Raw genomic sequence first — 12,326 nt, forward strand, 5'->3', positions numbered from 1 at the left:
CCGCCCCTATCGCTCTCGCCTGGCCGCTTCTTCTTCCCCTTCCCCTTCTCTGCCTGCAGCTGCAAGCCTGCTGCGACCTCGCTCACGGAGTCCGTCCCAAGGAATGGCAGCCCTGTGATTTGTGCTCGTACTCGTGGTTTTTCTCCCAGCTCCGGGACCGGCGTTCGCAATGGCGGCGGCTCCACGGGCACTGGCTGTAGCGGTGGCGCTGCTGGCGGCGCTGGCGGCGTCCGCGGCGGCGCTGAACACGGACGGGCTGGCGCTGCTGGCGCTCAAGTTCGCGGTGTCCGACGACCCGGGGGGCGCGCTCGCCACGTGGCGGGACGCGGACGCGGACCCCTGCGGCTGGGCGGGGGTCTCCTGCGCCGGCGGCGGCGGGGGCCGCGTCGCGGGGGTGGAGCTCGCCAACGCCTCGCTCGCCGGGTACCTCCCCTCCGAGCTCTCGCTGCTGTCCGAGCTCCAGGAGCTCTCGCTGCCCTACAACCGGCTCTCGGGCCAGATCCCGGTCGCCATCGCCGCGCTGCAGAAGCTCGCCGCGCTCGACCTCGCGCACAACCTGCTCTGCGGGCAGGTCCCCGCCGGGATTGGGAGGCTGGTCTCCCTGGCCCGCCTCGACCTGTCGTCGAACCAGCTCAACGGGTCGCTTCCACCAGCGATCGCGGGGCTCCCGCGGCTCTCCGGCGTGCTCAACCTCAGCTACAACCACTTCACCGGCGGGATCCCACCGGAGTACGGCGGGATTCCCGTGGCGGTCAGCCTGGACCTCCGCGGGAACGACCTCGCCGGCGAGATCCCGCAGGTGGGGTCGCTCGTCAACCAGGGCCCCACCGCGTTCGACGGCAACCCGCGGCTGTGCGGCTTCCCGCTCAAGGTCGAGTGCGCCGGCGGGGTGAAGGACGAGCCCAGGATCCCCGAGGCGAACTCCGGTATGAGCGACCCTGGCGCGGCGGCTGAGGTGGGGAGGAGGCCGCCGAAGCGGCGGTCGTCGCCGACGGTGCCCATTCTCGCCGTCATTGTGGTGGTGGCCATCGTGGCGGGGGTCGTGCTGCAGTGGCAGTGCCGGAGGAGGTGTGCCGCGGCGGCGAGGGACGAGGAGAAGGAGTCGGCGAAGGAGAAGGGCGGGGCGGTCACGCTCGCCGGCAGCGAGGACCGGCGCAGTGGCGGCGGGGAGGAGGGTGAGGTGTTCGTCGCGGTGGACGACGGGTTCGGGATGGAGCTGGAGGAGCTGCTGCGGGCCTCCGCCTACGTCGTCGGGAAGAGCCGCGGCGGCATTGTGTACAGGGTCGTCCCCGGCCGCGGCCCCGCTGTCGCCGTCCGCCGCCTCAGCGAGCCCGACGACGGCGACAGCGACGGCTCCGGCTGGCGCCGCCGCCGCGCGTTCGAGGCCGAGGCTGCCGCCATCGGCCGCGCGCGCCACCCCAACGTCGCCCGCCTCCGCGCATACTACTACGCCCCCGACGAGAAGCTTCTCATCTACGACTACCTCCCCAACGGCTCCCTCCACTCCGCTCTCCACGGTAACAATGTCGCGTGTCTTGCCTTCTCTTGCCCGTGCATTGCATCCAAAGCTAACGCCGGCGAGTCTTCCATCTCTCAGGTGGCCCGACGGCGTCGCCGACGCCATTGCCGTGGTCCGTGAGGCTGTCCATCGTGCAGGGCGCGGCGCGGGGCCTGGCGTACCTGCACGAGTGCAGCCCGCGGCGGTACGTGCACGGCTGCATCAAGTCCTCCAAGATCCTTCTCGACGACGAGCTCCGCGCGCACGTGTCCGGGTTCGGCCTCGCCCGCCTGGTCGCCGGCGCGCACAAGGCCGCCGCGGGCGGCGGCTCCAAGAAGCTCGGCAGCGCCGCCTGCGCGCTCCGAGGCGGAGCCGTGTCGTACGTGGCGCCCGAGCTGCGCGCGCCCGGCGGCGCCCCGGCCGCGGCGGCGACGCAGAAGGGGGATGTGTTCGCGTTCGGCGTCGTGCTGCTGGAGGCCGTGACCGGGCGCGAGCCGGCGGAGGGCGAGGGCGGCATGGACCTGGAGGCCTGGGTGCGGCGCGCGTTCAAGGAGGAGCGGCCGCTATCGGAGGTGGTGGACCCGACGCTGCTCGGTGAGGTGCACGCCAAGAAGCAGGTCCTCGCCGTCTTCCACGTCGCGCTCGGCTGCACCGAGCCCGACCCCGAGATGCGCCCGCGCATGCGCGCCGTCGCCGAGAGCCTCGACCGGATCGGCTGAAACCGTGGAACGGCGACGGCCGCCGGCGGCCGCCACTGATCAACAACTAGGTCCAACGCATAAAGACTCGGTGTAGTCCTGTAGATTAGCAGTAAGCAATGTGGATTTGGAGACGGTAAACGTAGGCTAAGAATCATCCGGGCGTCCAGTAGTCAATCTGAATCACTCAACGTAGCAGCAGCTGCAGCCTTTGCAGCCGAGCTTACTTTGGAATCTTTTGTGGCATTCTGTAGATCATGATCTTGATCCCTTCCAAAGCAATTCTGTTACCAGAAATTTTCTATTGTTTTGGCACTGCCCAGAACTGTAGCGCTTTGGTGAAAAGCTCGCGCTCCTCTTGACGATTGGGAGCTGGAGAGCAGAGAGAGCACGGAGGCTTGCTCTTTTTTGCTGGGCTGTTCACCTTTGGCTGAATTGACTCTGAAAAGATGCGACAATAACACAAGGAGTGCTGCGCCCATCTGGTCGCTTGGTCAGTGCTCAGTGCACTGTCCCTTTGCCTGTGCCGTGCCGCTGTGCGTTGCAGCATCCTGCATACCTGCATGCATAACAACAAACAGGACGCCAGGGCCTGGGGTCGAGAGGTGATGATGGAGAAGACTGGGGTAGGTTCATTCTGTTAGTAGTTTGTTATGAAACTCTTTGAATTTAGGCTTTTTATAAAACAAAGATAAAATTTAGGAGAACAGAGCTGAACATGTCTTCTCTGCTTATAGATGTGGCTGCGTCGTGTACAACCATCACAATTATCAAATGTGCTTAGAGATTACTACTTCACTAATTTGAAATCTCAAAGCTACTACACCTATATACCATCTACTAGCAATCGTTTCCGATCTCTTTAAGTCACTTTAGATGGTTACAGTACATTTTCGCTAGCACGTTTAAACGATTCTTTTTTCGAAAGACACGTTTAAACGATTCCTTCACGTGTTTGACAACTTTGGATCCTAAAAAAAGTCATTGGCCTGCTGGATGAACATATCATAGATGCCATCATGACCGCTCGTAGTAGGATCCAACCCTAAGCATCATCATTTCCCATTAGGAAGCGAATCTAGTGGTGCCAATGCTAAACAACTCCCTCTCAGAACCTCACGCTGCAATCATCGCCAACTATATTTGTGGCGCAGCTACACCAAATGAACAGCACCAAACCCCAACTGGAGATTTTGAAAGCTACATTTCTGATGCATTCACGAACACAGACGAGTGTTTCAGAAATGCCACTGTGCTATGCTGTTCAGTGTTCACATAGAACAAGTGAACAACCAGGAATTGCAGCTGCTGAACTAACATTTATAAACCACCAGATCAGCTGATGGCCCAATAGTTTCACTGGGCGACAGCTACAGGTAGGGACTATTTGACCTGTGAGCTGTGTGACCCAGACAAGTTGTGAATAACAGTAAAGCTCCCGCACCTACCTTCCAGGTCACATTGAACAGACGCAGCAAAACGCAGCATCTAATTGCAATTAAACAAGCTTATGCTTCAGTAAACCAGTACACAATAAATCAGAAAGAGCCCCCCCCCCCCCCCCCCCCCCCCCCATCTTGTCATACTCTAATAACCTTCTGACTGCAGGTTTATAAAAACTAACACCATTCTTTCATGGAACCGGCAAGCCCCGTACACATTTTGAATGAGCATGTGAAGGGCACCTCGACAAAGAATCGGTTTGGAATTGAATTTGCAACAGAATCCCGTGTGGTCCTCCAGCTCAATCATATGCTCATGCGTCACAGCGAAAAGCAAAAAGTTCAATAGTCTTTCCACCATATGCGTGTTCCATCAAATTGTTCTTAGACGAAGTTTTCATGCATAAATATCCTCTGCTGGGAATAGTCCCTGTGCTTCCTCCGGGAGCTCAGGCTGATACTGGAGCTGTTCGTAGTTCAGCTGTCTGGCAGCTTCATACAGGGCGATCCCAACGCTGACAGAGAGATTCAGGCACCGGACATAGGTTTCCACCATGGGAATCCGGATGGTTCCACCGCCTAGGCCTTCTCTACTGCAATCCTCAAGGGCTTGTTGAGGTAATCCTTTGGTTTCAGAACCAAAGACTAGCCAGTCCCCTGGCTTGTATGAGAAATCCTAAGCCAAAATATGAACACAAGTCAAGCAAACACTAAAGAAACCGGGTTGCAGATTTATTGTAGGACAATACAAAAGGTATTGAGATAAGATCAAGTCAAGGTGTTCCAGTATAAATCACCATTAACACATGCCATTTCAGTATTTCACGGTAAGAACAAATGCTAGTAGTGTGAAGAAGGATTTGGTAGCAAGTAGCTAATATGAGCAACCGTTACGTACTGAATGAATGCTTGTTCCTCTTTTCGTAAATGCCAACAGCCTTTTTTCTCCTTCCTAATGTAAACAAAAACATTAAACAAAAATAGAATTTAATCGGGAAATTATATTGACCGGAGGATAGAAAAATTGTGGTACCTGCTTCACGAAATAATCACGGAAGTCATCCCAGGAGTCATGGATCTTGACAACAACATATCTTAGTCGTAGTGATTAAGGTAGCATATTGATGATCGAGGAAAGGATAGAAAATGTTTATTTGAATGGATGGGTTATGTCAATACTCAGCGCTACCAAGTTTGGCACTTTGCAATTCATATATTATCATATAAACAGTTGATAGCTTACATCCAATGAAAGGATACGGCCAATAATCCAATCCTGCACGCTTCAATTTTGTGTCATCTACGTTAAAACCTAATGGCTGGAGGGGGAAAAAAATCAAACTATGATTTCAGAGAGCACAACACTCCAGATGAATGACAATACAAAGGCAACAAAGATGAAATCATTAATGCTGTCCACCTCTTCGCTTAAGAACACAACAAAGAAAACAACACATAACACTAACCTTACCCCGACAAGATGCAGGCCTACTGCAGATGCAGCACACGTCCTTGCTATGGATCCTGTATTTCCTGGGATCTACAAAGTACAATCATCAATAATTCAGTGACAAAGAGGTAACCCAAACAATCAGATCATCTGCAGGCACATAGTAATAAAATGAAAATCAGCAGACAAAATCTAATGCATCAGATCAAATTCTAATCCACCTGACTGTAAAATTTGATCATAGAATGCCAGAAAGGCAACATGGTTAGCAATGCCTAAAATTTGCAGTCACAACCACCAACATCAGTAGATATAGCACATGTTCGTCAATACTGAATCATTCGCAAGCCGAGATCCTAATTTAGTAATTTATAACTCGTACAGGTACTTTGCAACCGGACACGGAAAGGGAGGCGCGAAAGCAGTTACCAGCGGCGAAACCAGCACGACGTGAAGCATCCTCCTGGCGCACGCCACCTCCGCGCCGCTCCCCACGGGCCCAACCGCGGCGCCATTGCCATTTCCACTCGCAGCAACTGCAAACGCGCAGGCGCAAACAGATTAGAGAGACGCCGCTAAGGAATCGCGCCGAGGGGCGCAGGAGAACCGGACGGAGACAGTGCTCTCGCCACGCACGGGAGCAGAAAGCAGGGGAGCAGGATGCCGTGCCCACGCGGCGCCGCCGCTCGCCTCGAGCGGCCGCGAGCCCACCGCGTTTGAATCCGCCGCAGGAGTAGTAGCGGTGGCCGAGGGCGCGCAGCCGCAGGCCAGCCTCCATCTCGCTTGCGGCACCCGCGGGTGGCTCGATTCGTAATCCGACCCGCCGCCGGCGGTGGCGCGGCCTCCGAGGGATAAGGTGGAAGGGAAACGGCTCCGGATGATGGAATGGGCCTCTTGGGCTTTCCTTCCAATGGTTTTGCTTTTTGGGTGGGGGCCTAAAATTGAGAAGCGGATTGGAACTGGGTGCTTGGTCTTTTGGTGTTACCTGAATCTGAAGTGGGCCTACTTGCATCTTACATGGAAATGAGGAGATCCTTCAGGGCCTCAGATTTGATGGTCCCGGATTGGGCTTAGCATTAACGCTCGCTACGAAAACGGAAATTGGTCTTGCTACGAAAGATCGCGATATCTGGAAAATACCATCAAACCTTCAACGCTCCGTAAAATATCATAGGAAGAATGCAACGTCACTTGGATATAGTATTCCGTCACGTTTGGAACAGACGTCGATGCTTCTTCCGTGAAGCTCTTCCCATTCTTCCTGAGGTGAGTGCGGCCGCTGCCTCTGCTTCGGGTGGGACCCGCCGCCCGTCCAGCCAAATCCGTCGCCGCCGACAAACCCAAGCCGGACCCCTCCCTGCTAGTGCACCATCCGTGGCGAGGCAAGGCCAAGCTCGTGCGCTCATTCCTTGTCGCCAGCCCCCGCACCACCGCGTCTTCCTAGCCTACGGCAACGGACGGAGGAGGACTAGCCTCGGGAGCCTCAGCAGCGCCGCCACCTCATAGATGGAGGACCTCCGGCAAGCTCGATCCCAAGCCCTCCTGACCTTGGCTCACCCCGATGTGGCCCCACGAACGAGCCCGGCCGCTGCCTGAGCTCCTTCACCCCTGCCGTCACCTCTCTGTGCGATGCCCTAGGCCCGCACCCAGCCTAGGACTAGGGGCCAGCACGGGCCTGCCTCGTCCTCGCCCGCCCCTAGCACCTGCGCCGTGCCGCTGTGCTCGGCCTTGCCGATGGAGGGGACAGGGGAGGCACGCGGAGGTAAGGTGGAAGAGAGGTGCTTCCTGCTTGGCGAGGCGCGCAGGGAGGGGGTGCTCCTAGAGCTGCTTGGCGGCAGGATGGGGAAGCGAGGTGGAGGTGGAGGAGGTGCAACGCCATGTGCGTGGACAACGACGGAGGTGGGGAGAAGATACGGTAAAAGGGGACCGAGAGCTCAGCTTCACGGAAGCAACGGCGTTTGCTTCAAACTTGATAGAATGGTAACGTTGTATTCTTTCGATGATATTTTACGAAACGTCGAAAGTTTGATGGTATTTTCCGAATATCGTGATCTTTTGATGCTATGAGACTAATTTTCCGCTACGAAAACTGCGCGGCTCAAACACGAGAGACAACACAATTTGATGTGACCTTGATTCCCACCAGAAGGCAGAAGCCAAGAACTTGCAAATATCATCTTCATCATTAAAAAGAAAAAAAACACTTTGCGATTGCCAATAATTATGACGTGCTATTACGTGTCGGCTAGTCACGCAGGACTCACGCGGGGAACCCAATTCCGGCCACGGTTCACGTCGAGCAGCCACAGAACAGTGCTCCCGGAGTGGCTTTATCCAGACACCATCAGAGCAAGAAAAGTCAGCAACCAAAAGTTGTCGATCTTTTGATCAGCGTCAGGAAGGCGAGGGAGTATCCAGGAGCCATCACGCTGGAACAAGGCATCTGCATCAGTGCATCCTGCATCCAAAAATCAAGAAGCATCTGCATCCACATTCCATACCACACGAACCCGTCTCGCGCTAGCTAGCTCGTCGGACATATTCGGCTGTTCCTGTACGACCGAAATGGCAACACACTCACACCACCCATAAAGGGCCCATCGCAACCGTTCGATCCGCTGATGGGAACGAACAGAGGCGATCGAAAAGGCGATATGCGTCACGGCTGCTACTGCTGCACGCGATCGATCTGCTCGCAAGTTCTGCTGGTGATTCGCCGGATAATTGTTCCTGCAAAGGCGTTCTTGGATGCGCGCAGACTGCTCGGGTGTGTGTTGCGATGGCTGAATCCTCTGAATCGCAACACGGGGCCGTGCGAAAAAGCACCAGAATAGCTAGCGTCCTAGCTCGGATAGAGGGTGACGGTGTCAGCAGCTGCTTACCGACCACGGCACACGATTCTCCATGTGTGCATACTAGTCAAAAATTCGGGTGCTTACTTGCTTTTGTTCAGAATTATTGCATGCATTGCGCATAGCATCTTATGTCAGACCGAGCATTATCAAGAGAGAGAAAATCCGTCCATTCGCAGATAATTTCTCCGTTGGTGAGTTCCTGATGCAGCAATCATATCCTAGCACCATGTACTGCGCTAAGAGAACATCCGAGGTCAGAACAGGAATTCCACATCGCTTCACAGTTCATGCGGCCATGCCCACATTGCAAACGACGTGGACCACATGGCTGGCAGTATCTTCTGCCTCGATCGGGGTCGCATGGACGCGGCTGGATCCGAATGGATTCCATCTGGGCGCAACCGTATTAAACTCTGAACACCCTCGTCGAAGAACACTGTAGTTAACAATTGGGGCTGTCTTAGTAATATTCGAGTGTTTAAAGTCTATCTACACTCAAATTTTTCTGAACCATTGGATGAGATTTGAATTTTTCTGAACCATTGGATTAGATTTGGATTGCTCTGACGTTATCTTCTTCCCGACGCCCCAGCTCCAGCCCGACACCCAATCTCGCCCCGACGCCGGTCCTTACCCCCACCGCCGGAGCCGCTGTCCTCCACCACCGCCCCCACTTGGTTCATTCTCCTACATCTTTTTCTTGAAGTCTGGTGGAGCTCCACCGCCGCCTCCGCTTCCCCGCCGTCTCTCCCGCCTTCACCGCTGGCCGGCGAGCCGCCTCGGGACTCCCTCTAGGCCCGCGGACACAAATAACCCCCAACCCCAATCCTGAAACCCAAACCCGAAAAGCTCGCAGGCAAGCCCTCCATTACCAGAGTAGAAGAAGTAAAGCAACGTGGTGTTCCTTGATTGGTCCAAAAATCGAGTGTGGGAGCTTCTCCAAACACTCTAGAATGATTTAGCTTTCCCCTAACAATTCTCTCGTCAGGCAGACGAACCAGCTGATCGATCGGGTGCCACCTTACGAGACATCTCGATCTAGGCGAGATCGAGCATCTCTTTTTATATACTTGCATTTCAGATGAGCCTTGCAAAGGCCAAGAACAGGGTAGGTAGCTAGGGCTCCGGCAAGTACATGCAAATGCTCAACGAAATGGTGATCTGCAGTGTTGCGATCGATGCTCATCGGAGTCGGTAGGGCCTGCCGGTCTGTAGCGCTGGATGGCCAACATTTCCTTGTCTTTTCGTCATCGGTTTGTACACGATGACACCCTGACAACCGACGAAGTGAAACTACCTCGGACTGGGCCAGTTTTTATATGGAGACCAAGGCACGATCAAGTTCCCAGGACTAGTTGCCATGGGTTTCTGACCTTTTGAGATCTGGGGGTATGTTTGGGATACCGAGCAAAGAGAATTTGCTGCTAGTACATGTTCACTGTGTTACAATTACAACTTTGTGGATGCATACCCTGTCATAATAATGTTTAACTTTTCCCTCCAATATTTAGCTGCGACTCTGTGCCTGATCGAATCATTGGTAAGCTGTAATCGTTTGCACTAGTGCTACAAATAGATCAGGAATCATTGGAACGAAAAGGATCCGTGCATCAAGTACGCAGCTTAAAATAATCACAAGCTGAGCAGGACATGGTGATGGGGTATCCTCCAACGACTAACCTGGTCACCTCCCACCTGGCCTGCTACTCTGCTAGGCTCTCTCAACCGGCCATGGACCCCACGTGCCAGTCAGATCAGCATCACGGGGCCCACCCTCCATAAACTACGATCGGAACTGCCTTTTAATCGTGACGCTGTCAGGTTTGATCTGATGGCGGAGCGCATTCACAATGCAGGTCTATGCGATGCGAGCTCGAAGCGCCTCTTCTTGGCAGTTGGCACTCGCCCAGTCGCCCTGGCCTGAAAAAAAAAAAAGAGGGCCTCTTGGCTTTGCCGGCTCTTGGGCCTCTGCTTTCCTCGACGCACGTGTGAGTGAGCTCCTTGCTTTGCTCCGCTTTATTACTGGGTTCAGGAGGGGGCAGAAAAATATTCAGAGATCTAGCAGATTGGATCTCCATGTCCCCAGCTATCTCCTGCCTCCTTTTTTTTTAAAAAAAAATTCTTTTTCTTGTTGGGTTAGAGCAGACTGTGACAGTGTTACCCATGGGGAGCTCTGAAGATACATCTCGTTAATTAACCTACTAGGATCAAAGTGATTAGTAGTATTTTTCAGTCGTGCTTCAGGACTTCAGGCAGGAGTGTGTCGTCTAGGTTAAAGACAGGAGTGTCAGCAGCTCAAAGTCACAGACTTGTATACAAAAACGTCTAGGAGATGTACATTGTATCAGGAAATATTACTAATACTGGATCTCAAGATCGCATCTTACGCTGAGCTCTGAGCGCACAGAGTTTGCCCAAATTCTAAATCCAGAAACGCAGCTCCAAACATGGAAATGGATCTTTTAAGCGTGTGCAGCAGGAGATTCCGTTTCACTGCATGCATGCCGCATTGGACTTGGACATGGAGTTGAGCAGCCTGCGGAGCCAGATGCTGAAGTCTGAAGACATGTTGAGCTGTGAGGTTCGGGTACCTGTCCCCCAAACAGGCGAGCAGGAGCTCCGGGAGCTTGTTGATGACTTGGATCCAAAATGGGCGCCACCTGCCGCTGTCCCTCCAGTTCCCTCCACATGGCACATCTGATCCCTCTCGCATCTCAGGTAGCCGGGTGTTGGGGGATGATGGAACCAGATTAGACCACCGTCATGTTTAGTTTTTTCATTTGTGGGGTTCTTTTTCTTGAGATGTGGATCAGCGGATGTCCATCGTTTAGGAGATCAACGTCTGCTGCCTGTTTACTCCATGAGCTCACCCATTTTTGGGTGCTTACAGCTTACTGCTGGCATAAGTTGAGTACCAGGTCATGTCATCTTGTTTCTCATCAGGGATGGGTTCAGAAGTCAGAACCGCTCTTATTAACACGTCTTACGCTAATACTACTACGTTGCAGAGAAACGTGGTAGCAGTTCACACGCCCATGAAATAAACAAAGCGCAGCTCCAACTGCCAACCGAACTCAGCGAGCTCGAGATCGTGACGCGCGCGCACGGGCGGTGCACGGAGAACCCGTGCGGCGTGCGCGTATGCTCACGTAGTCGCGTGCTCGCTCCCGTGACCTACCTGTAGGCCGTAGTTGCCGCGGCTTCACGTACACGAGACGCGGCCAAATGATTGGCGGTGGTGCACGCCACGGCGAACGGGGGTGGGCGCCGCGCGTGGATTCGACTCGAGGCGACGGCGACCCAAGCCCCTTTTCTCCCTCCTGATCACCACCTGCCCGGCGCGGCGACGGGACTCGACGGGAGGGCGGCCGTCAGGTTATGGCGCCAGCCAGCCCGGTGGAAAAGGCGCCGCGCTGGTGGGACGTGCGCGGCCGTGACACGCCGCCTGCCTGCCTGCCTTTGCTTTGCACGCTGCCTCGGGCGTTGGGACGCAGGAACGCCCGATAAAACAAGGGCACGGTTCGTCAACTCCCTGAGCTGCAAGCCGACGACTTGGTTTAACAACCCTGCCCGTCGCCTCCCTCGTGCTGGCATTTTTAAAGCACCGCTCGCAGCCGGGGACAAAGAGCGATGTCCAGGCATCCAGCTGCCGCATCGGTGGGGCAGCCAGCCGTTGACTAACGACCAGCGCACCAAAGTCTAGAGGCAGGCCACGTCGGTCCCTATAGCCCGTAATAGTAATCAGCTACAAAAAAGGAGTTCGTCCTTAAACCTGCTAGGGTTTGTTCTCACACCCAGGATTGGAAGAGGGCTCACGTCGGCGCGCGGCGCGAAACGGCCGGAGATAAGGCGGCGGCGGGATGGTCCGGTGTCGGCACGCGGTGACGTCGCCCTTCCGCCGGCGTCATCCCGTGCTTTGGGCGGTAGCGCGGGTGGCCGGTGGCATGGCGGAAAAACGGCAGCCGTCCCTCCTCCCCTTTCCTATTTCTTTATCCGTTGGCGCGGCGGTGATGCCCGATGATGCAACCGCACGTCGGCGTTTCCGTTCCTTCTGAGACCGCCGCCGCGGGGCGCGCGGGCGTGCGGTTGCCTGGTCCCAATCCGCTTGGCGAGGCGGGTACGCTCTCGGGTCGGCGTCGATGCGGCGCGTGCAGCCCATCGCCTCGCTCGCCCGGCCCCTCCGCAGCGCACGGCTACATGAATCATCACGTAACAGGGGCACCGACGGCATACCGTATCTTGCTAACAACGTAGCTCGAAAACCGTATCATCGTGGAAAAAGAAAAGAGCTAGGCTTTTCGTTGGTAGCAAGTGGCGAGTTTTCAGTTTGCAGATGGGGAACGAAGAAGCGTCAAATCGAAAAGCATGGCAACAAACACGCTC

General features: G+C 55.2%; 2 protein-coding genes across 2 annotated transcripts; one reads left to right on the forward strand and one right to left on the reverse strand.

Moving 5' to 3' along the window:
- On the forward strand, window positions 1–2,493 carry LOC117861208 (receptor protein kinase-like protein ZAR1). The gene is made up of 2 exons (XM_034744728.2): window positions 1–1,517; window positions 1,598–2,493. Exons 1-2 carry the CDS (start codon window positions 170–172, stop codon window positions 2,215–2,217), a joined length of 1,968 nt encoding a protein of 655 aa, XP_034600619.1. The 5' UTR covers window positions 1–169; the 3' UTR covers window positions 2,218–2,493.
- Window positions 2,494–3,876: 1,383 nt separating this feature from the next.
- LOC117861209 (uncharacterized) lies at window positions 3,877–6,983 on the reverse strand. Its single transcript, XM_034744730.2, has 7 exons — window positions 5,725–6,983; window positions 5,518–5,624; window positions 5,110–5,178; window positions 4,899–4,957; window positions 4,672–4,732; window positions 4,537–4,590; window positions 3,877–4,314 (listed from the first exon to the last, which is right to left on the reverse strand). Exons 1-7 carry the CDS (start codon window positions 6,098–6,100, stop codon window positions 4,036–4,038), a joined length of 1,005 nt encoding a protein of 334 aa, XP_034600621.1. The 5' UTR covers window positions 6,101–6,983; the 3' UTR covers window positions 3,877–4,035.
- Window positions 6,984–12,326: the final 5,343 nt, after the last annotated feature.

The sequence above is a fragment of the Setaria viridis genome, chromosome 6 (genome assembly GCF_005286985.2).
Source record: "Setaria viridis chromosome 6, Setaria_viridis_v4.0, whole genome shotgun sequence".
Taxonomy (NCBI): domain Eukaryota; kingdom Viridiplantae; phylum Streptophyta; class Magnoliopsida; order Poales; family Poaceae; genus Setaria; species Setaria viridis.